General features: G+C 39.0%; 1 protein-coding gene and 1 pseudogene across 1 annotated transcript; both read left to right on the plus strand.

Annotated features, from left to right (window-relative positions):
- Positions 1-744: 744 nt before the first annotated feature.
- On the plus strand, positions 745-10,284 carry LOC104414335 (annotated as a pseudogene).
- A 4,565-nt stretch (positions 10,285-14,849) lies between these two features.
- Positions 14,850-22,331, plus strand: LOC104414342 (serine carboxypeptidase-like 45). The gene is given in 9 exon segments (XM_039299305.1): positions 14,850-15,098; positions 15,172-15,304; positions 16,519-16,830; positions 16,937-17,004; positions 20,926-21,207; positions 21,291-21,415; positions 21,761-21,853; positions 21,939-22,056; positions 22,152-22,331. Coding segments are annotated over 9 exon segments (1,560 nt in total).
- The last annotated feature ends 3,688 nt before the right edge of the window (positions 22,332-26,019 follow it).

The following is a 26,019-nucleotide window of genomic DNA, read 5'->3' on the forward strand; positions in this document are numbered from 1 at the left end:
AAAAGGCGAGCGATCGAACGATAATATAGACAGATGAATAAAATAAATCGGACACCAGATTTACGTGGTTCAATCGTAAAGACCTACGTTCATGAGGAGAGCAGTAGCGAATTTCACTATAAATCAAGCGATACAAGGAGATTACACACTCGAGTCACTCAAACACTCTCTCGGTGTTTCCCAAGCCCCAATTACAGTTAATAACGCATGCAATGTTTAGCCTCGAAATTCCTCAAAAATAATCTCTCAATCTCAGAAGGAATTACACGCAAATCTTATCACAAGATTTAATTGGCTACAAACACTAATCTTTCGGGATGTAATTCACGGACAAAAATGACAAAGAAAAATCCTCACAAGCACTCGACGACTAAACGGCGCTTCAAGACCAATTCTTCACGATCAACTATATTCCATTCATGGCCACAAGTCTATATATATATATATATAAGTGAGACCCTTTTTTTTTTGCCAACTTCTCATAGGATTCTATTTCCTATCTTAAACGATTTTATTCAAAACATATCTCTGTATGTTTTAAACAAAATCCAAAGTCCTAGTCAAAGTTGGACTTTCCTATTTTAGCAGCCAAACTCTCCAACGTAGATTCAAATATGGGAAGTTGATTTTCAGATCTTCTTTGCTCGATTTCAAATGTCCGCAACATATCCAATTGGGAATATTCAAAACTTTCACATCGGGCTTAAACTTGAGACAGATCTTAATAGTAACAATGACCCGGACATGCGGAATGCTCAAGGTCAGCTTCAGCCAGTATGTAGGGTACATCCTCGTGGATGAGGAGCAATAGAGAGCTCTCTTCTATTACTTTGCTGAAGCTGAAGCTGAAGCCGACCTGGCTTCAAAGTCTCTCGCGCTTCGGTTCGACGGAGGTAAAACCATCTGTACTGAATTCAAGTGAATGGTGGTGAGAAATGAAATGAGCTTGTTGAAAAACACTAGAGTTTACTTTTGCGTTGGGTTGGCATTTTGCGGGGCGTGGTTGTTCATCCCTTGGAGTTGGTGCTCAGGCCTTGGCTTTGTTGGAAATTAATCAAGAGAAAACAAAACTATTTGTTGTAATCAGAATATCAATGTAATGGAGGTGAGGTACGGATATTCGAATTTCCTTAAGGCGATTAGTTCCTGTCAATGGTGTTTTGCAGATTCACGAATTATGCCTCCCAATATACAACACCTCGAACCTGTTTGGATTAGCACTATGCAAACAGGACTCAGTCGAATCGTTCAATTGAACTGGCACACCCAAAAAAAATATAAGAATAGAAAAATATATCAAAGCCTTTTTGGAATCGAGTCGAAAAAACAAAAAAAAAAACTATAATGAAGCTCTATGCTCCTATCTATTCATAGAGCTTTTTAGTTCATGTATAGAAGAGATACATGAATTAAATAGACGCATGTATCCATAAAATTCATGAATCAAGAGATACGTAAATCCAAGAGATTCATGAATTCAAAGACATGTGAATTCAAGAGATTCGTGAACTTAATAAAAATATGAACTAAAAGATACATGAATCTAGGATATTCGTGAATTCAATAGATACGTGAACAGAAAAGACATATCTTAATTTATTGATTTTCGTTGATCCATTAACCATAATTATAACAACCCCCCACATTAATGGATCAACAAAACATTTTTGACTCGAAGGACTCTGAGCAGGCCTATTGAAATACACCACATCAAGATAGGTAGCTTTCACTTTGAACCTTCTTCAGTAAAAGCCTATCAGACTTACTTAACTAGTCGATGGACTAAGCCTTGAATCGCCAGTTGTTTGTGTAAGCCTAGACAATAAATCTCGCATAGAGTATTTCCAATTCAAGATTGGTTCTTGGTTGTGTTCGTTCTTTCGGCTCTTAACCTCTCGGGATTCATGCGTGCTTTAGAAAATCTAGCCTTTAAAGATTTTCATAAAGTCGGCCAACTTCACGCATATAGGTGCATTCCTATTAAAGATATCCTACCATATCTTACTTGGATGTTACATTCCAAGTTATAGGAATCATTAAATGCATAGCATACCCTTAATAACGTTGTAGGAAAGCACTGTTGCATCATAGGAATGGGAGACAATGCTTACACTAGAGTTTCCAAAATTTGCGTTGTCCTATTGAACCTAGACCATGGGATCTCCAATCGCATAGGTTAGGTTTCCACTCTGGAATCTCTTTATTGGGTTAAGGCTCTTAAACCCATTCCCCTTGATGCGTAGTTTATCTGCTCTCTTGATAAACCTTTTGTCAGTGGATCCGCAATATTTTCCTTTGATTTTACAAAGTCTAAAAAAATGATTCCATTTGAGAGCAACTGCCTTACGATATTGTGTCAACGACGAATATGTCTAGACTTACCGCTATAAATCACATTATGCGCCCTTGCAATTGCCGCTTGATTGTCACAGTGAATGCAAATTGCAAGCATAGGTTTTGGCCACACTAGAACATCTTCTAAAAAATGTCGAAGCCATTATGCTTATTCAGCAGCTTTATCCAAAGCAACAAACTCTGATTCCACCGTAGAATGTGTTATTAGAGTTTGTCTAGAGGATTTCCATGACACTGCGGCACCTCCTAGCATGAACACATATCCGCTAGTCGATTTCGATTCATGAGAATCTGAAATCCAATTGGCATCACAATAACCTTCCAAAACAGCTAGTTATTTGCCATATTGTAGAACATAGTCTTTTGTTATTTTCAAATATCCTAATACTCTTATCAGAGCATTCCAATGCTCGTGACCTAGGCTACTAGTATATCTACTTAGTTTGCTTACTAAGTACGCAATATCTAGTATAGTGCAATTACTTGAGAGTATTCTAGCTGTCTGATACTATTTTCAGTGTTTTTTTTTAAAAGTTAGGTGTGGAAGAAAAGGATTGTTTGCATCTTTGATGCCGAATCCTTTTAATCTCTCAATTGCTTTTTCAATGTAATGCGATTGTGTTAAACCTAAGCCATCAGAATTCCTTAGAATTTCATCCGCTACACCTAAATATTTCATCCCAAAGTTCTTCTTGAGAATGTTCTTAGTGATTCTGATGACCTCAGTGTTATCTCCTAGAATTAGTAAGTCATCGACATATAGACAAATAAGTACATATCCAACTGTTGTGGATTTAGTGTACACACATTTATCACACTCATTGATTCTATACCCATTTTGAATCATTACCCGGTCAAATTTCTCATGCCATTGCTTAAGAGCTTGTTTAAGTCCATACAATGATTTGACAAGTTTACACACTTTGTGTTCTTGTCCTTTGACCTTGAACCCTTTAGGTTGTTCCATATAAATCTCCTCGTCAAGATCACCATTTAAGAATGCAATTTTCACATCCATTTGATGTATCTGCAAATTGTATGGCGAAGCTATAACAATTAACATCCTTACTGGTGTTATTCTTGTGATAGGTGAATAAGTATCAAAGTAGTCATGGTCCTATTTTTTTTTATCTAAACCTTTGGCTACAAGCCGAGCTTTGTACTTATAAATGGAACCATCGGCTTTTAGTTTTTTCTTGAATATTCATTTACATCCAATTGGTTTATTTCCAGGTGGAAGATCAACAATTCCCAAGTATGGTTACTTAGGATAGAATTAATTTCATTGTCAACGGCTTCTTTCCAGAAAGGAGCATCTGGAGATGACATTGCCTCTTTAAACGTTTGGGACTCACATTCTAACATGTATGTTAGAAAATTAGGTCTGAAAGATTTTTCAATTCAAGACCTTTTACTTCTTCGAAGTTCGGCTTCTTTGGTCACAACTTCATCATTTTCAGATTCTGATTCTCTAAGCATTTTATGAGAAAGTTCTCATTGATTTCTTTTTGCAGGATATATATCTTCAAAAAATTCAGCATCCTTTGATTCTAGGATTGTATTGACATGGATTTCCGCATTTTTAGAATTGTGAACCAAAAATCCCAAAAATCTATATGCACTACTATTTTGAGCATAACTGATGAATATGCAATCCAACGTTTTAGGTCCAAATTGAGTTTGTTTAGGAGGAGGAATTGTCACCTTGGCCAAGCAACCCCACACTTTTATAAAATTGTAAGATGGCGACTTTCTATTCCATAACTCGTATAGAGTTTTACCTATCTTTTGTGGGGTATTTTATTAATAATATAATTTGCTGTTAAAACTGCATCCCCCACAAGTTCTGAGGTAAACCTGAACTCAAAAGCATGGCGTTAGCCATCTCCTTTAGTGTCCTATTCAATCGTTCAACAACTCCATTTTGTTGGGGAATATAAGGTGCAGTCATTTGGAGAATTATTCTAAAACTAGCGCAAAACTCTTTGAAATTGATTGAAATATATTCTCGTCTTCTATCAGATCTAAGCACTTTGATTTGTTTATCAAGTTGGTTTTCAACTTTATTTTTATACTTGACAAACATGTTCATAGTCTCATCTTTGCTATTTAGTAAATAAATATAGCAAAATCTAGTACAGTCATCCACAAATGTAATGAAGTACGTCTTTCCACCTCTATTTTCTACAAACTTTAAATCACATAGATCACTATGGATTAATTGTAGAGGTTCACTTGTCCTTTCAACGGATTTGAAATGTTTTTTGGCAAACTTAGCCTCAACACAAGTCTCACACTTGTAACGAGCATCTAACTCAAATCTTGGAATTAACCCCAAGTTTGCTATTCTCTTCATTGTACCATAGTTTACATGTCATAATCTACCATATCATAGATAAGGAGACACAATAGTGTAAACTGAAGATTTTTCTTTATTAATAGTCTTTGGGTACACATAATTCGAGTCTACATCAATGACAGCCACATTGGCTTTAAACAGGTCATTACACAAGCACCATTTCCTCACATACATCCCTTTTTTTTTTTAGTATAAACTTGTCAGATTCAAATACAACTTTGAAACCCTTCTTGACAAGTATGGGGCCAGAAATTAGATTTTTCCAAATCTCTAGTACATGCAGCACATTCAGCATGGCAACCTCCTTACTAGATGTAAACTTCAGGATCACCTTTCCTCTTCTGGCAATCTTTGCTAATGCAGAGTTAGCCATATAAAGCTTTTCATCTTCTTCAACCTTTTCATAAGATGAGAACATGTGTTTATTTGCACATATGTGATTTGTGGCACCTGTGTCTAGCCACCAACCACTAGTGTTCGACACCAGAGATGCTTTGGACATTACCACAGCAGACAGTCTCTTAATATTATCATGTTTTGTCAAATTCAATTGTTGGGCTGCACCATTGTTCTTGCTCTTTTTCGAGCGCTTCTAGCAATCCTTAGCATGATGGCCAGGCTTGTTGCATATAAAACATGTCCCTTGATTGGAATTTCTGGAATTGTTCCTTCTGCTTGCCTTTTCCTTGAAAAGGCATCTTCCTTTTTCTATCTTGCTTGGATTTGGAAGATTCCACAATGTTGGCATTTGGCTTAGAAGAAGGGTTCGCACTCCTTTTATTGTCCTCCTTGATTCTCAGGCGTAAAATGAGATCTTCAAGGCTCATCTTCTTCCGTCTGTGCTTCAAATAATTTTTGAAGTCTAACCAGCTCGAAGGCAGTTTCTCAATCATGGCCGCCACTTGGAATGATTCACTAAGTATCATTCCCTCAGTAAAGATGTCACTCAAAATTAATTGCAATTCTTGAACCTGACTCATGATAGATTTAGAATCCACCATCTTGTAGTCCAAGAATTTGGCAACCACAAATTTCTTGGTGCCAACTTCCTCAATCTTGTATTTATTCTCTAAGGACTCCAATAACTGTTTAGCAGATTCAATATTACAATAAACATTATCTAGATAATTCACTAAACAATTAAGAATATAATTTCAATATAAGAAGTCCCCATACTTCCAAGCCTCCAATGCACCGAGCGTCATAACATCGTGCTCATCTGGACTAATTACCAGGCACACCTCCAATAAATACTTCGTCAGATTTAACATGGTCAGATAGAATAACATTTTATGCTACCACTGTTTAAAGCCCACTCCGGTGAATTTCTCCAGTTTCTTATTAGCTGTAACTGGAGGTGTTGCCATCACAGTAGCAAGGTTTGTTGAACTATCCCTCCAGAAATGGAGCCAAAAGCCATTTGGCTTGTACTGTTTTGAAAAACAGTCCCGAGCATACCAGTAGTATGACTTAAACTCGCACCACCAAAATTGGTGTTGGCCCAAGGGCCTGTAGCATTGGCTGCTACAAATTCAGACCCTGAGGGTTGAACATCTTCCATAGCAACGGTCGAATTGACCATAGGAACGTCTCCTGAAACATTCTGGACATTGAAGGGCACTTGATTATTTTCAACCATCTCAATAAGCTGATAAGAACAACAAACAGTGAGTGATCTAATCACCTTAAGATTATTGGAAATTAATCTAGAGAAAACAAAATTGTTTGTTGTAATCAGAATATTAATGTAATGGAGGTGATGTACAGATATTCGAATTTCCTTAAGGCAATTAGTTCATGTCACTAGTGCTCTGCAGATTCACGAACTATGCCTCCTAAGATACAACATCTCGAACCTGTTTGCGTTAGCACTATGCAAACATGACTCAGTCGAACCGTTCAATTGAACCAACACACCCAGAAAAATAATAAAAGTAGAAAAGTATATCAAAGATTTTTTGGAATCAAGTCGAAAAAACAAAAACTATAATGAAGCTCTATACTCCTATCTATTTATAGAGCTTTTTAGTTCATGTATAGAAGAGATACACGAATTAAATAGACGCATGTATCCACGAAATTCATGAATCAAGAGATACGTGAATCCAAGATATTGATGAATCCAAAGACACATAAATTTAAGAGATTCGTGAACTCAATAAATACATGAACTAAAAGATACATGAATCTAGGAAATTCATAAATTCAATAGATACGTGAATAGAAAAAACGTATATTAATTTATTGGTTTTTGTTGATCCATTAACCATAATTATAACAGGCTTCAGTTCTAGAGATGGGTTCTATGGCGAACTTGAGTTGAGCATGGACCATTTAAGGGAGATGTGCTCCTAAAAGGTTAAGTAGTACCAACACTGACACACGACACGACATAGTACGACACGACACATCGACACATGGTTTCTCAAAAAAAGAATGACACGTTGGGACATCTTTTATGTTAAATGTATAGTTTTATATATACATAAAAATTAATCATTTTATGATTATTTAAATCATACTAAATTGATTTAAATAGAATGAATTTATACAAAAACATTAATCCACTATTTATTAATATCATTCATTGTTTCAATTTGATAAATTCAACTATATTCCACTAATTCATAAAATCTGGGAGAGAAAAAAAAACAATTCACATTCTAAACTTGTGTGTCAGACGTATCGGATGAGAAAATAAAAAATTGGGGGTGAATTTTGTATCACGAAAAGAAGAGAATACTAGTTTTTTTTTTTTTTTATTTCCCCATTTATTATCTTTATTATTTTTTCATTTTTTCACATATATATTTTGACCTATCATTTATTGAAAATTTTTAAAATTGACCTCACGTGTCGAAAATTTGTGTGTCGAAATTCCAACTCGAGTGTCGAAGAGTGTCGGGAAAATTAACTAGGTGTTGGATTTTCCAATATGTGTTGACCGAGTGTCCAAGAGTGTCAGACACATACCAGAATGTCTGACACAACACAAAAGCTTCCGAAGAGTGTCGGTGCTTCATAGAATAAATGTGGGCATAATTTCATTAAAAAAAAAAAAAGAGGGCACAAAAGCTAATCCAGTACTTTTAGCAGCTTAAATACAAGTTCACATGTTGTCTTTCTTGCAAAAACTTAAATCGATAGGAAACTGAATCAGATCTTGTATTAGATATATCATTTTCAAGGGTGAATGTGAGATTGATCCCATTCACTGTGATGTGATTCCAATTTCAAAGATTTTGTAATTGGCTAATTCTTGCATTCTTCGATTTATTTCCAACACAGTCCCTGAACTGGGGGTATTGAACAAGCCAGTTGGTTTAGGGACTGTGCCATTAGGTGTGCTCGTCCAGTAGTGGGCTTTTCACCCACTCTCACTCACCTTAGGCACAAGAGGTTACTATACCCATCTACCCGATGGTAGCTAGGATCGAAGTCCTGATGTGGTATTTACCTTCACTACCGTGAGGCCCCCAAATTCCCCGTTTATCTTTTTCTTCCCGACAGAGAGGGAATACGGGGGTGATATTGCGGGGTCTCTCACCCCAGGGCGGATTTCCCGCATGTTTCTTCCCCTTGAGTCTTTTAAGGACTTGTCCAAGTCCGAAATCCTGTACTTTTAGCAGCTTAAATACAAGTTCACATGTTGTCTCTCTTCGCAAAAACTTAAATCGATAGGAAACTGAATTGGATCTTGTATCGGATATATCATTTTCAAGGTGAATGAGATTGATCCCATTTGCTGTGATGTGATTCCAACTTTAAAGATTCTGTAATTGGCTAATTCTTGCATTTTTCGATTTATTTCCAGAAGCAAACATGTTGTACTTGGAATCTCCTGCAGGAGTCGGTTTCTCCTCCTCCGTCAATAATACTTATTATAACTCTGTTGACAACAAGATGACAGGTTCTTTTCCTTGCGAATTGCAATATATTTTTAACAAATTATGCTCCAGCTATGATTTACAGAGGTAATGTAAAGCTGAAATTAAGCATTAATACCAGCTAAATAATGCTTCCATATTTCAGCAAGAGACAATCTCGCATTCCTCCATAAGTGGTTTGAAAAATTCCCAGAATACAAGGAGAGGGATTTATTCATCAGGAGAGAACTACGCGGGTGAACTAGTGTTTAAGATTTTGTGAATGCCGTTTTGCGTGGTTTAATGAATGGGAAGCTCCATGAAAGCAGAATTTAAATTTCTATCTAATTTCACTCTTACCAGATCATTATGTTCCACAACTTGCAATGCTCATCGTGCAGTCCAAGTTGTTCAATTTCAAGGGAATTGCTGCGAGTTTGATTGAGAAGTCTGCAAACTTGAATTAGCGTCTCACATACATTGTATTGATACCTACTGTGTTAAAATATGTCTCGAGTTTGAGCTCAATACGAAATTCCGAATTGGATATGTTGCGGATGTTCGAAATCGAGCAAAGAAGATCCGAAGATCAACTTCCCAAAATTCGAATATGTGTTGGAGAATTTGGCTAGGAAAGTCCAACTTTGACTAGGACTTGAATTTTGTTTAAAATATACAGAGATATGTTTTGGTTCAAGATAGGAAACAAAATCCTATGAGAAGTCGGCAAAAGAATAAGGGTCTCACTTATATATATATATAGACTTGTGGCTGTGGATGGAACATGGTTGATAATGAAGAATTGGTTTTGAAGCGCTGTCTCGTCGTTGAGTGCTTGGGAGGGATTTTTCTTTGTCATTTTTGTTCGTGAATTACATCCAAGAAGATTTAGTGTCCAAGCCAATCAAATCTTATGGTAAGATTTGCATGTAATTCCTTCGTAAGATTGAGAGATTATTTCTTGAGGAATTTCGGAGCTAAACATTGTGCGTTTTGGGTGTAATTGGCGCTTGGGAAATACCGAGAGAGTGTTTGAGCAACTCGAGTGTGTAATCTCCTTGTATCACTTGATCTATAGTGAAATTCATTGCTGCTCTTCCCATGGACGTAAGTCTTTACAACCGAACCACGTAAATCCGGTGTTCAATCACTCGCCTTCCGCGACATACTGAGATCAACAAATCTCATGCTCGCTGCATATAGGAAATTTGCTTCTCGAGTTCAACACCAATTTCAACTCACGGGCGGAATTTTTTGGTCTCACAGATTGATATCAGACGCAACCTACGAAAGTTTCAACATAAAATGCAATTACTCCCAAAATTCGAAGACAAGCACAGAGCAGCGCCATCACCCCTGTCTGCTCTCGCATCGCCAGTGAAGCAAAAAGAGAAATAAGTAGATATATTAACACCTACGATGTCACTCTTGATGTTTGTTTGTCGATAGTTTCTTCACAGCCCGCGGTTTTGAATACACTGGTGAGCATCTTCATCCAATCTGATGAAATTATTGGTTTTTCCCCTTCATAACCTGTTGATTTTGTTTTTTTTATTATTATTATGCGGCTTCCGGCAAGAAACAGAGAAGACAGATGTATGTATAGAAGACGAAACCGTCAGGTACTAGAACAGGAAAGAAGTGCAGGAGGCTCTACATGCTCGACTGGTTGGCATCTCTACATGGACAGTTTGCAGCGAGTAAGAATCGATTTAAATATGAGAGGCCAAATCGGTTTAGCTCCAATATAACCTTAAATATGAGAGGCCACAGTAGACCTGCTCAAGTGGGCAGTGCAGCATGGTTCGGGCTGGGCTAGGCTTGAGATAGGCGTAACTTTTAGTGGCGATTGCTGCAAAAGATAGGCAGCCAAACAATAAGAAAGATAGAACACGCAAATGAATTGGACATCAGATCTATGGGATTCAATTGGTGTTACTTAGGATTTCGCAATAGATCCAATGATATAAAAAGTGATTAAAATCACGTTCAAGTCACTTAAAAACACCATGACACTCATGAAACAATCACTCAATCTCACAAAAGAATTCACAATCACAAATGTTACCACAAGATTTATTGACTTCAAAACACTTGCAATTTTTTTTAATGTAATTCATGAGCACGCTGCACAATTGATAATTACGGCTAAAAGCTCCTATGCTGTAGTGTGCTAAAGCTAAAGTCCACTTCCTTATATATATAAAATTGTTGGGATAAACCAAATGTCCTAAAACTTCTATTAAAGGTACAATTAAATCCTAAAATTTTTAAAAAGTGCAGTCGAGTCCTAAAATTTATCAAATTAATTAAATCAAATCCATTTATCAACTCTATTTAATTTAACTATGGGAAAATATTAATTTGATTTTTTATTAATTTTTTAAGACACATTGGGCCAATGTAGTGTTCACTAGGCGCCATGTAAGAAAAACTTGCAAATTTTACAAAAGATAAAAATAGATTAAAAAAATTTATAATGATATCTTACTATTCGTTTTCTCCTTTCACAAAATGACAAAAGTAAACACTCATTTAAAATAAGTAGAAAAAATTCTTGAAATAAAATCAAATTTATCGACAAAAAAAATTTCAATCGAAATCTATGAAAATAATTGAGTCAGGTCATGAGTCAATATTCTTATATAATGTAAAGAATCTAATACTTTGAGAAGTCGTTAGGTGATGACGAATTGAGTATAACTTTTGATATTTCCCATTTTTGAGACTTGATTATGTGTACTCTAACCATAACCAGACAACCACACCTTTTTCCCAGTCTAGACTTATTATTTTTTGGTCGGATCCCCATCTTGACTTAACAGACTCCTTTCCGATATTGTACCCTTGATGATTGCAACAAAATATTGCACCATGGTTTTCCTCATTGCCTATCTAATGCCAAATCCCATTTGTTTAGCATAATTGTTAAAAAATGCAAAAGTGTCATCATAGGAATTAAACTTAATATCTATGCAAAATTTCATGATCTTTGGTGTCGTGACTCTTTCATCACTAGTGTCTTCAATTGAATTGCTTATCTTGTCTTCATCATTACCATGAATTTCAGCGGTGAAGTTGCTTTCGATACCAACTACGTTCATTTGAACGAGATTAGAAGAAAAAATTAAGAATTCTATCAACAAATACATGCTAAAATTCAACAACAATAGATACTACTTACTTTCTTGCAATCAAAGAAGAAGATGCTAGTGAACATATCTCCAAACTTATATGTTAATCAATTACAAAATCCTAAAATAACCAGAACTTCAAAATATACTTGATATTTACGATCCAATCATTATAAGTTATTAAGTTTCTTTTATTTGAGAACTGTTGGAAGAAAGTCGGCGGAAGACGACTTATCTGTTTATGATGCGCAGTCAACAATTTACCCCGGAACGATCGTTGAATTGCGGATGAATCACGGACAAAAATACTTCACGTTAGTTTGAATGCAATCACGAGGAACGCATTCGATTTCCACAGCGTAAATGCTAATTGTTCTTGTAAAGGAGAAATGGAATGTCTTCTTTTTTCTTTAATGGAAATGGGACAAGAAAATGAGAATTTTCTTTTTGAGCGTACGTTCTGCCAACCATACCAACGGTTGTCTTTAGGAGTCATTTATATGACTCCATCACATCATTTCAAAGAGTGTCTTTCCATCGTAGCATATCAAGAAGAAATGGTGCATTCTAATCGCACCCCATCATGGACGTATTAATTAAGTATAACATCTCCCACTCGGACATAATGGGCTTGATAGCGTTCTATCAAGAATATAAGTAGATCATCTTGCATACAGCTCAGCAACGTGATGCAAGCGATGCTATTTTTCTTTTTCCAAGCTTGGTAAGCTTTTAGATCTCTCTTGTGTTGAGTTGAAATTCCACGCTTAGGTTCATTCATGGTATGGTTGAGGGTTTCCAAAATCTCTTGCTCCTCAAGGATGTACTAAACCTTTCGATGCCAAATATCATAATTGTCACCGTTCAGCTTCTCACCCTTATTGAGGTCAGTTATAATAGTTTCGGATGCCAAAATCATAATCAATTTGCTATAGCACATTGACATAATAGACGCAAAATCAATACTAGCACATTTTTCAGAGTAACATACATTTTTAATTTGCAATAAAAACAAACTAAATTAATGATAATTCAATAAAAGACATAGAAACAAAAGTTCACTATGTTCCCAATCAGCTTCCGTGTACGATTGTTCTATTATCATTAATCAATTTAATTTGCGCAAATTTTATGTCTAGGTGAGAAATCCTTCGAATTCTACCAACCTACGAACTTCCACTAGGAAAAATAATTACATGACCTCATGTAATTTCTACATTTTTCCGTTAACACAAAAGCATAGCATGATTTGAACAAGCGTACAAAAAACAATCATGTTACAACTACAATCAAAACCGCAATTCAACATGTAACCGAAAAATAATGATTTCCTACCATTGTTGAATTTTCTTGGAACTAGAAAATTGCAAGTATATCAAACTATATACATACTATCATTGAACCAAGCTCTACACAACATATATGACTCAATTTTCATATAGGCTAGCTACTGTATTAATTAAAACATAAGAAAATACAAGTTACAAAGGAATAAACTATGCATTTATACCCTTAAAATATGCGTACTTAGGGTTTCGTACACAATTTTATATATTTATCAAACTTAAAAATAAAAAATAAATATATCACAGTGTAGAGCACATCCATACGAATCAAACGCCGTCGACCACAATTCAATCGGACTCTTCACTCTCTCTCACGCGCTGCTTGAGTGTGTGGCGCGTGTGGTGCACGCGCTAGCGATCCATAAAGGATCTTGGCCAGTCTGACCGGTTGGACCAGCAACCGATTCGACCGGTTTCACCAACGGACCGGTCAACCGGTCAACGAATGGGTCGGGTCATGGGTCGGGTCCTTGGGTCAGGGTGTTGGCCGGCGGTGACGTTATCCAGCGGTTACCGATCGTTGAATGACGTCATGGTGACGTCAGCATACGTTGGTTCGTTGACATGCATGTGGCGTTCACGCGTTGGCGTGCCCAACGCGTCAGGCGTGTGGCACCCACGCATAGTGGCTTTTGGGCATGCGTGTGGGCGCATTTGGCGTCCTCCAGCGGCGCTCGACCCATCGTCGGACTCGTCTTGATGAGTACTTTCACCCTATATATTTAAAAATTTACTTTTGCGGAAAAATATTCCAAAAATTGGCCAAAACCGTACGGATGTACGCGACCCTGAACTCGTTCTTCGCTTCAATTCGTTTTCGACAATTCAGATTGCATTTCCTTGCAATAAACATCCAGACAATGTAGAATTCAATCTCTTGATCTCGATATCAAGTGGTAAATGAGAAAATTCAATGAAAACAAGGCAGAAATCACGACCGGATTTTGATACCAATGTTGAAAGAAAGTCGACGAAAGATGACTTATCTGTTTCCGATGCGCAGTCAACAATTTACCCCAGAACGATCATTGAATTGCAGATGAATCACAAACAAAAATACTTCACGTTGGTTTGAATGCAATCACGAGGAAAGCATTCGATTTCCACAGCGTAAATGCCAATTATTCTTGTAAAGGAGAAATGGAATGCCTTCTTTTTTCTTTAATAGACATGAGACAAGAAAATGATAACTTTTTATTTGAGCGTACGGTCTGCCAACTATACCAACAGTTGTTTTCAGGAGTCTTTTATATGACTTATCACACCCTTTCAAAGGGTGTCTTTCCATTGTAGCATATCAAGAGGAAACAGTGCGTTCCAATTACACCCCATTATGAACGTACTGATTAAGTACAACAAGAACAATTTTCACCTAATCTTTTTTTTAGTGGGAAAATAATAGCCACTATTTCAAAAATTGTAATCGAGTTCTTACTATATTACTTATCGATCAGAAATTATCGCTCTAAAATAGACCAGAAAAATCGTATCGTCTTACGCGCTTTTTGTGGAATAAAAACATGAAACCAGCCAAGCGAGTCAAAATTTGAGGTTGCGGTTGGCCCGTCCACTTTGTAATCTGAGGGCTCGTTCATGCAAGCACTTTCCTATAAATAGATAAAAAAATAAAATAAAATACATGTGAACCAGGAGAATTCGGCAAAAAGGTCAAACTTGCGTTTCGACACAAATATTCTCCACTTCCTTGCTTTGCCAGCATTTTGTTTTCTCTCTCTCTCTCTCTCTCTCTCTCTCTCTCTCTCTCTCTCTCTCTCTCTCGTGAGTCGTGATGCATCTGCAACTAGTGCCATGGCTTGCCGCAGCAACACTGTGTGCAACACTGTGCTCAAGCTCAACATTAGGCACCACCTCAGAAGCTGACAAAATCGCCAGCTTGCCAGGACAGCCCAAGGTTAGCTTCGGCCAGTATGCAGGGTACGTCACCGTGGATGAGAAGCAACAGAGAGCCCTCTTCTTTACTTTGCCGAAGCCGAAGCCGACCCGGCTTCGAAGCCTCTCGTGCTTTGGCTCAATGGAGGTAAAACCAACTGAACTTATTTTGAGAGAATGATGGTGAGAAATGAAACAAGCATGCTGGAAAACACCAAAAGTTTGCTTTTGTGTTGGGTTTGCACTTTGCAGGGCCTGGTTGTTCGTCCATTGGACTTGGTTCTTTCAGCGAGCATGGACCATTCAAGCCCAGAGGAGATGTACTACTGAAAAATGACTATAGCTGGAATAAAGGTTAGCATAATTCCCCTAAACAAAGGAGGGGGAACAATTAATCCTTTTACCTCTGGCAACTTAGGGCGCGTTTGGTAACATTTATATTTCTGGAAATAATTTCTGATCAGAAATGATTATTTTTTATTTTATTTTCGAGAACAATTTTTAAGTAATTTAAGCCGTTTGTTAACTGTCCAAAATTTCAATTCCCAGAATAGAATTGCGTTTAGTACCGTTTTGAAAATTTCTAATCCAAATCAGTTTTTTTTTTTTTTATAATTTTTTAATCTTTTCTTCTTTTCTTTTCTTTCTCTTCTTCTCCTTCAAGGTTTGCCGGTCGCCGCCGGCCTTGAGATGACCAACGACCAGTTAGATGAGGGCCAGCAACCTTGTCGAAGTGTCGTCGGCCCTCAGTGAGGCCGTGCCTCATCGATCGAGCCTCATCGACAGCTAGGCGAAGCTCGGCTGAGCCTTGGCTAGGTGAGTGGCCTCGCCTAGATCTCGGCAAGACCGAGCTCGCCCAGCCACCGGTGGGGCTTGACCTCACCAGATCTGGGCCGGGTCGAGCCTCGCCCAGCCATCGACCTCGCCTAGCCATGGCTGGGTCGAGCCTTGCCTAGCGACACGAGGCTCGCCAGTGGTCTGGTGAGGCTTGCCTGGCCACTGGTGAGGCTCGGCTTTGTCGAACCTCACCTTGGCCTAGCAAGCCTCCGATGAGCTCGCCGGACCTTGCCCAACCAATCGTCGGTGACCAACGGCGGGGGGTGACGGACAACAATGGCATGGATGGCAATCTTGGTGGCAGTAAAGGAAGAAGAAAGAGGGAAGAAGAAAAAAAAAGAAAATAGAGAAAATAGATTGGTTAATTCTAGAATTGTTCCCGATAACAAAAAATCAATTTTTTTTTTTTTTTCTCAATTCCAAATCTATTTCCGAGAACAAAAAATATAAATTTGTTCCTGGGAACAAAAATTATATTAAACGAATTTCTGTTCTAAATCTACTCTAACAAAAGAATATAAATTATTACTCTTTGGCAAGTTGCCAAACAAAGTCTTAAAGACGTTGTCTCTCTTTGCTAAGGCTTAAATCAAAAGGAAGCTGAATCGGATCTTGTATCAGATATATTATTTTCAAGGGTGAATATGACATTGATCCCTTGGCTGTGATATGGTTCCGACTTTGGAGATTCCGCAATTGGCTAATTCTTGCATTTTTCAATTTATTTGCAGAAGCAAACATGTTGTACCTGGAATCTCCTGCAGGAGTTGGTTTCTCCTACTCTGTCCATACTTCTTATTATAGCTCGGTCGACGACGAGATGACAGGTTCTTTTCCTTGCAAATTGCGATATGTTTTTAACAAACTAAAGTGCAGCGATTATTTACAGAGGTAATGTGAAGCTGAAATTAAGTATTAATACCTGCTCTACAATGCTTCCACATTTCAGCAAAGAGACAATCTCGCATTCCTCCGTAGCTGGTTCGAAAAATTCCCAGAATACAAGGAGAGAGATTTATTCATCACAGGAGAGAGCTATGCAGGTGAACTAGTAATTAAGATTTTTTGAAAGCCCGATATGCGTGTTGAATGAATTGGAAGTTCCATGAAAGCAGAATTTTAACTTCTATCTAATTTCACTATTACCAGGTCATTATGTTCCACAACTTGCAATGCTCATCGTGCAGTCCAAGTTGTTCAATTTGAAGGGAATTGCTGTGAGTTTGACTGAAAAGTCTGCAAACTTGAATTAGCATCTCACATACGTTGTTGCGATAGGGCGAGCGATCGAACAAAATATAGACGGAAGAAGAAAAATAAATCGGGCACACCAGATTTACGTGGTTCGGTCGTAAAGACCTACGTCCACGGAGAGAGAGAGCGAATTTTCACTATAGATCGAGCGATGACAGAGATTACACACTCAAGTCACTCAAATACTCTCCGGTGTTTCCCAAGCCCCATTTAACCCCAAACCCAAGTCACGACACAAAATTATCACACAAGCTCAAAAACAAACGCTGAAAAAGAACTCCTTTTCTTGATCGCGCTTCAGCTTGAAGATATGCGGCTCCTCCTTTTTTTTTCTCGTACGGGTGCAACAACAACACCCCAAGAAGAAGACCTCTTTCGCGGCTTCCTTTTGTGACTTCTACGTAGGGTTTTGGTCGGCAATTTTTCAGAAGCCCTCCAGAAGAAAATCTGCATAATATTTACTTTTATACGTGGGTGTGCAGGACGTGCCAAAGAAGGAAATCGTGCGCCCAAGCTTGGGCCCACCTACGCTCCGCTCCGTGCTTCGCTGAACGTGTGTGTGTGCCCAGAGTCAACACTTTGACTCTGGGCCCACCCATTCATTCACATGCAGACGGAATCCACGAGTAAATTCGTTTCTCATACCCACAGCCGGATTCCTTTTTTTTTTTTTTCAACTTTATTTCCTCTTCAGTAATTCCTTCGCGAGTCCACCAAATTTTGCGTTTTAGCAAACGCTCAAACTCGAGTCATATTTAACAATCTCCACCTTGGCTCGATGTTTGAGCCAAATTACAATCGCCGTAAAATTCAAATTCTCGTTACTTTCCCATAGCCCCATGGGCTCAACCGCCACAGATATTATCCAAGTTCAAGCATCGCTTGAACTTCGCCATAACTGAGGATCTCATTAGAATACCAACTCCACATGCACCTTTAACTGCTCCGCAAGGATTTTCTGACGCAACCTCCCTAACCGCAGATAAAGCAAAACCATTATTGCATCCATATCTATCAGGAGATCGAAAACGTACCTTGTTAATTTCAGCGATTCTGAGAACCGTTGGCTCTATAAACTCCACCTCGCTACGAGCACCATCTGTGTTGATTACTTTGCTAGTACCGTACTCGCTACCTCGGAGTTTCTGGTTGCAACTCCACCTCAAGCCGAACACCGTCTAGATCCGTATTAACATTGCTATAATCACTCCTAGCCGAAGTACTTGAGACTCATCAAGGGTAACTTCTCTCGCTGTTAACAAGTGAATTTATATCTGGGCACCACAACTGATCACCCCGCTCACCTTGTGCATAGCCATGGAATATGCATCTTGCCCTCCCATCGAGCTTACCATCACTCACTCGAAAATAACATGGGTAACCAAACATTCTAAGAATAGAATAATCAGCAACGTTACCTGACAACACTTCTTCAGGAGCCCGCCATTCAATAGCAGTTTATGGGGATCTATTCACCAAGTAGCTTACCGTACTTAGCACATTAGCTAAGAATCTCCTAGCCATACCAGCACTAGAGATAATTTTTCGGGCCATCTCTAGTAATGTTCTGCTCATCAATTCTGCAAATTGTTGTCATTTACTAACACTAGTGCGGTGTTTCACTATGCCCTCTTTCATGCAGAATTTATTTGCCGCCTGAGCAAAACTCCATGCTATTGTCAATCCGCACATGCTTGATCGACTTACCGCCTCCGTCTCGATCAAAACTCTTGACTGCGAGATCCCGACATCAAGATTAAACTTGTGCCTTGGCACAAACACCCAGTCTTCCTCGAGTAGTCAAAAGACTCTCGAACAGATGTATCCGACGTCTCCGCAGCGGAATTTATCACGGTCTCACCTTGAAGTTTATACGGGCCATCGTGCTTGATTCCTTTCATTATCACTAGGGCACCTCGAACAACCTTCGAACTCCACCTTTTGAAGAATACCCGCAACCAAATGAATCTAGGACACCCAAGGAAATTAAGTTCTTTTTAATTCTGGAACATGCCTCACTCCAGGTCAATGTCCTCACGATACCATCATGCATTCTGATTTTAATATCACCAACACCCACAACATCGCACTTAGCGTTGTTCCCTAACTGGACTTTATCACTACCCGTGCACTGATAAGTGATAAACCAATTTCTATTTGGTGTGACATGAAAAGAACAACCAGAATCCATAATCCATCCATCAAACGATGAATAATCGATGGAGACAAGACATAATCGCATTATCTCGCTACAGCTGCAACATTATTTGTAGAATCAACCATAATTCCCTTACCCTTCTCATTCTTCAGCTTAAGGCAATCCCTTCTAAGATGCCCCCTCTTGCCACAGCTCCCAACGGACAACATTAGCAGTCCTAGATTGACTACGTCCTGTTCATATTAGTACTACCATTACCCACACGTATTACAGCTCTTCCTCTATTTTCACCTACTAGAGCAGTAGATGCAGATTCGCCAGATTCTCTTTTACGAATGTCCTCGCTTAGAATCAAATCTCAAACCCCATCAAACGTCAAACTTGTTGACCCAGAGGAATTACTAACAGCAGTAACGGTAGTATTCCAACTATCGGCAATGAGGATAATAGAATCAAAGCACATACCTCATCTTCAAAATCAATCTCAACTGAACTCAATTGACTAACAATCACATTGAATTCATTGATATGATCTGCAACTGACGCACCTTCTTTCATCTTCAAGTTAAACAGACGTCGCATCAAACAGACCTTGTTGATCGCAGAGGGCTTCTCATACATATCCGATGTGGCTTGCATCAAATCAGCAAGGGGTCTTCTCCTTCAGGATGTTAAACGCGACGTTACGAGCCAACGTCAGCCGAATAACACCCATAGCTCGTCTATCCAGCAAATCCCAATCAGCTTGCTTCATCGTCGCTAGTTTCTCCCCAGACAAGGGCAAGTGCGGTTTCATCGATAAAGATAATCTTCAATCTCGCATCTTCCGAAACTAAAATCCTTCCCATCAAATCCGTCGATTCTCACTTTTACTTCTTACGTCGCCATCGATTCGCTTCAACTCAGCCAAGCCGGCTCGATACCACTTGTTGCGATGGGGCGAGCGATCGAACAAAATATAGACGGAAGAAGAAAAATAAATCGTACACCGTTTACGTGGTTCGATCGTAAAGACCTACGTCCACGGAGAGCAGTAGCGAATTTCACTATAGATCGAGCGATACAAGGAGATTACACACTCAAGTCACTCAAACACTCTCTCGGTGTTTCCCAAGCCCCAATTTAACCCCAAACCCAAGTCACGACACAAAAATTATCACACAAGCTCAAAAACAAACGCTGAAAAAGAACTCCTTTTCTTGATCGCGCTTCAGCTTGAAGATATGCGGCTCCTCCTTTTTTTTTCTCTCGTACGGGTGCAACAGCAACACCCCAAGAAGAAGACCTCTCTCGCGGCTTCCTTTTGTGACTTCTACGTAGGGTTTTGGTCGGCAATTTTTCAGAAGCCCTCCAGAAGAAAATCTGCATAATATTTACTTTTATACGTGGGTGTGCAACACGTGCCAAAGAAGGAAATCGTGCGCCCAAGCTTGGGCCCACCTACGCTCCGCTCCGTGCTTCGCTGAACGTGTGTGTGCCCAGAGTCAACACTTTGACTCTGGGCCCACCCATTCATTCACATGCAGACGGAATCCACGAGTAAATTCGTTTCTCATACCCACGGCCGGATTCCTTTTTTTTTTTTTTTTCAACTTTATTTCCTCTTCAGTAATTCCTTCGCGAGTCCACCAAATTTTGCGTTTTAGCAAACGCTCAAACTCGAGTCATATTTAACATACGTTGTATTGATGCCTACTGAGATCAACAAATCTCATGCTCGCTGCAGATAGGAAATCCACTTCTCGAGTTTAACACCGATTTCAACTCACGGGCAGAATTCTTTTGGTCTCATGGATTGATATCAGACGCAACCTACGAAAGTTTCAACACAATGTGCAATTACTCCCAAATTCGCAGACAGGCACAGAGCGGCACCCTCACCCCTGTCTGCTCTCGTGTCAACAGTGAAGCAAACAGAGAAATAAGCAAATTCATTGACACATACGATGTCACTCTTGATGTTTGTTTGTCGACAGTTTCTTCACAGTCCGCAGTTTTGAATAAGCTGGTGAGCATCTTCGTCCATTCTGATGAACTTTTTTCATTTTTCCCCTTCACAACCTGAACTTTTTTTTATTATGCTGCTTCCAGCAACAAACAGAGAAGATAGATGTATGTGTACAAGACGAAACCCTCAAGTACTTGAACAGGAAAGAAGTACAGGAGGCTCTGCATGCTCGGCTGGTTGGAATCTCTTCATGGACAGTTTGCAGCGAGTAAGGATCGACTTATCTCCTTCGACCTTCTTTTCCTAGAGGCACAAGTCCATGGCTAAATGGCATTGCGAGTAATCTCGATGAGTCTTGTCAAAGTATATGCACATTTCCCTATTTCTGGACAAGATTCTCCGTAACCTTGTTGCATTACTAGGACTATGTGATTGGTTCTTCCTAACATCAATTGATCTGAATGACTCTAGATTATCTAAAAGTCCATTTATGATTGTGGTTTCTCTAGAACTTTCAACTGACTAGTCTTTATCCTTCGTTTTTTGACTTGGGTTCTTCATCTCATGTCGTGCTCCTTCGTCTGAATTCCCTCATGATTCTTGTGTGCTACAGCGTTCTCGAATATGAATATCAAAATCTGGAGATACCCACCATTACGATTTTGGGGGAGTTAGTGAAGTCAGGAATCCACGTTTTAGTTTACAGGTAAACAGAAAAATGGCATTCTTCTGAACTGTGTATAAGGTACGACCACAACTGAGATTTGATTTTTCATTTGCAACGTTGACAGCGGTGATCAAGATTCTGCTATTCCATTGCTCGGAACAAGGACTCTAGTGAATAATTTGGCAAAGCAGTTGGGACTGAACACAACCGTGCCTTATAGAGTCTGGTTCGAGGAAAGTCAGGTCGGCTCAGTAAATGACCTTCGTCGACACCACTCCTCCCATTGATTCTAATAGGTGATTGACGAAACTAAGTCCCTTCTCTTCATTTTTCATAGGTTGCTGGGTGGACACAAGTGTATGGAGATATATTATCATATGCAACAATCAGAGGAGCATCTCATGTAGCACCGTTTTCGCAGCCGGAGAGATCGCTGGTGTTGTTTAGCTCATTTCTAGGAGGGAGGCCATTGCCCGAAGGGCCCTTGTCCAAGTCTGCCGTGGAAAAACATAACTAGTACTAAGTCGTCCTACCAAATTGGACTGCATCCTATTTGATCAGCAGGAAACACCAAACTCATCATGTTTCTAGTTCACGTTTCTTTTCTTAGTTTCTTCCAAGATCAAATGTTTACTTCCCCTTGCTACTTTCTGAAGCATATATAAACGTAATAATTCGTGTATGGTTACAAAGCCATGTGATCTCTTAAATGTAAGCAGCGTGTTCTACCAAAATTATCTCGTCCAAGCTGTTTTTATCGGACTTTGCAGCCCACATAGCAAAAATATTGACCTTCGGCTTTGTTGATACAATCGTGAGTTGCTTCTTTTGCTTCTGCTCCCCATTGCGAATTTGATAAGGTCATTTGCCCAAATTTGAAATTCTTGATACTTAAGTGAGCAAGAAAAATATTATGGCACTTATAGTGTTCTTATCCCATGAAACGATTGTGGCTTGGCTCAAAAGTTAAGCCTATGTCCAAATTGTTGAGAATATATCTCGAGTTTGACTCTCTCTCTCTCTCTCTTTCTTTGATTACATTTCGAACAGCCTAATAGAACACACGAACTTATACTGGAAGGACAAAAAAAGCCAACCTACAAGTTCTCCGTCTCTGTTCAATTCGGAGATGCTCATTATCTCCCCTTGTTTTCTTGATGAAACGTATGGTATTTTGATTCAAAAGACTCATGAACAACATCGTTATTGATTTGCAAGAACCAACATCGTCTTGCTTTGCTGTTGTGTCTATTGAGCACACACGCACCTTTAGCTAAGTCAAATACCTCATCTAACTTGTATGAATGGAACAACTTATATGGCGGACATCTTTTGTCGTTCAAATTTTTAGAGATGATTAGGATGATTCTCCGTATCTTTCAAGTCCCTTTGTTTATATCTTAATTAATAGGTTATATTAGATAGTCATCTAGCCTATAAATGGACTCATGTATTTTTCTTCAAATTATATCTAACTGTACAGCAATTTCACATTTCTCTCTTGTGCATTATTTCTTATCTTAGTAGTGGAGCTAGACAATTTTGAGGTGAACTAGGTCCACATTGCACACGGTGCCCACCAAGTTAAACTTTTGTGTTAGTGTCATCTTGTTTTCCGATAACTACTAATATTCTTCTCTCGACTTCAATCTCCATCATTGTCTGTCTCCCCAGATAGCCAACGTCAGCCCGTTCTGTTATTGTGTAGTCTACAGAGCTTGTTATCCAAGAAAGCGCCCATCGAGTCTATTTCATAATAATACCATCCGTGTCGGCCACGTTTTTCCACGACGTTCGTAACAACGTCAGCTGCACTGGCGGCATTTCTCCACCACTCCACAGATTAACACCACCATCAGACCTTCTCCGACGCTAGCCTCCTACACGACGATAGCGTCCTGCCACATAGCCTACACAGCAGCCATGTCAATGTTATCCGGTCATTGAACTGCTTCACCTATATCAACAAGCCTTTTTCAGATTTTATCCAAACTAAAGTTAACTATATACGTTGAGTTCAAGGGAATGTTAGAAATATTTAAGATATTTCTATTGAATCTCTGTATCTTTCAAGTCTATTTGATTGTGCATATTTGATTGATAAGTTACCTCATTTTCTTCTTCAAGAAGTACTGAAATACACAGATTTCACACTTCTCTTTTCCACATTATTTCTTACCTCAAGCAAAAGAACCTGCATTTTTTCTTTATCATTCAAAAAGTGAGGATACTTATATCTTGCAGGTACAAGGTCAAGCAAGTTTTTGTTTCGCATTTGGCGTAATTTGTCAAAGGGCTCGAGACCTCCAGGTCAATCAATGGGAATTACTGATGTTTTGCTTACGTGCAACTGGCGTCTGCAACCCTTGGAGCAACAAATCTTAATAAGAGTCTTCCTTCATCTAGTTTCACGAGAAAGATCAGCAGGGAGGAACGAAAGAAATTCCAACTAAAGGACGTAACACTCACCCACCCGACCATCGCAGAGAACGAATATATCGGGCGTGACAACACCTCGTGAAGCAGATATGCAATCAAGGACGGTCCGATCGATTCAAAAGGCTTTATGAACCATATACGGTCGGGTGAGTGGCCCAAAGCGACTTGCTCAAAGTGCTGCATGTATTGTGGTTGGCATTGCATGCCTATTCGATCCTTGTTCTTAGAGCGGTCACCATATTTTTCATCTCATTTGTCAAATGTGGAAAGTGAATCCCCAGCTCCAAATGGGAAGTGAACCAAACGAGGTGACGTGCTTTAAAAAGGCTAGAAGAAGATTTTTGGGATGAGTTCAAACCCTAGTCCCCCATGAATGTGGTCTTTTTTGAGTTTTTCGACTGTGATACTTGTATATACCAGTTTAATCTTGAATTGGAAATCTCCGGACACCTCACTCGCGTAAAGAATGTGAAATGCAACTAAGTAGATCTTGGCACACGAGAATTGCTTGCAACAAATGTTGGGGCCTCGCTCTGTGAGTCGAAGTCTAAATAGCTCCTTGAAGTCCTAAAACCCATCTACTTAGTGCAAGCATTTCGTTAGTTTCATCCAATTTGGATAGTAGAAAATGCCCACGTAATATTTTTCAGTAATTTATAAGATATGGAAAATAGCAACATGACATTTGTCTGAAAACAAATTCTTTAAAAAACAATTTTTATAATGGCAAATCGTCATTTGTACAAAAGTATTCGCGGCAAACGTATCCATCCGGCGTTGCATGAAAATTCTCAAATACGTACATATGGTCAATGAGGAGTTCCCACTGAAAAGGAAGTTGCTCCTTGCGATCCTAAGGGAAATTCTCATCAAAATATGGAGGAGGGGGCAAAGCTTTGAAGTAGGGACCCAATCTAAGATCAGCAGGAGTAGAATCCTCCCCAACTTCGGGATCAACAGTTAAATCAATAGAGTTAGCCAGGAGTTTCCCTTTTTTCTCGAGATGGTACAATGCAATTAGTCGACCTATGAAAGCACTAGGGCGACAAACATCCTTGTTAGAAGCTCTAGTATGTAAAGCCATGGTGTAAGAGGGAATAGAAAAAGGGGAAGGGAATGAAGAACAGAGGCGATCGATGCTATTAAACAAAGAAAGCATAGGGGAACTGCCAGGAGTAGTGGATGGTCTCGGTAAGGAGATCATGCAAAACGTGATGATGGAGCGGTTCCATTTTAGTTATTGGAATGTAGAAGAATAAATTAAATAACACGTAGAGAACTCTACCATAGACCAAAGTACAAGAGAAGGCAGCGTCCGTCAACATACCCAATTACAGGGGAATATGTGTCCAAGTACAAAAGGAATTATAAAGCTAGATGATTTAATATTAAGTCAGACATAGAGGAATCTACTTACTTAAGGCACTCATCCCAAGTTTCGAAATTTCAATTAGCAAGCAGAAAGACATTGTATAAGTTTAACTGACACTATTACACTACAACCCTATTGAAAACAGACCGTCTTTATCTCTGTAGACAATGAAGAATCTTTACTATCAAGCGTACAAAAGTGGACCTGAGACTAATGGATAATCAGCTTTACAGAGACTGACGGAACACATAAAATGGCACTTTTCAGGCTCTCCCTCCAATCCTTGCGCATGCAAGGCTAACACAAGTATCTACGAAATCTGCATCTATAAAGTCCGTCGAGAAGACGTGCAACCAATCAGCTAGTCCTTTAGAGAAGAGCTGAGATATAAATA

The sequence above is a fragment of the Eucalyptus grandis genome, chromosome 1 (genome assembly GCF_016545825.1).
Source record: "Eucalyptus grandis isolate ANBG69807.140 chromosome 1, ASM1654582v1, whole genome shotgun sequence".
NCBI classification, from domain to species: domain Eukaryota; kingdom Viridiplantae; phylum Streptophyta; class Magnoliopsida; order Myrtales; family Myrtaceae; genus Eucalyptus; species Eucalyptus grandis.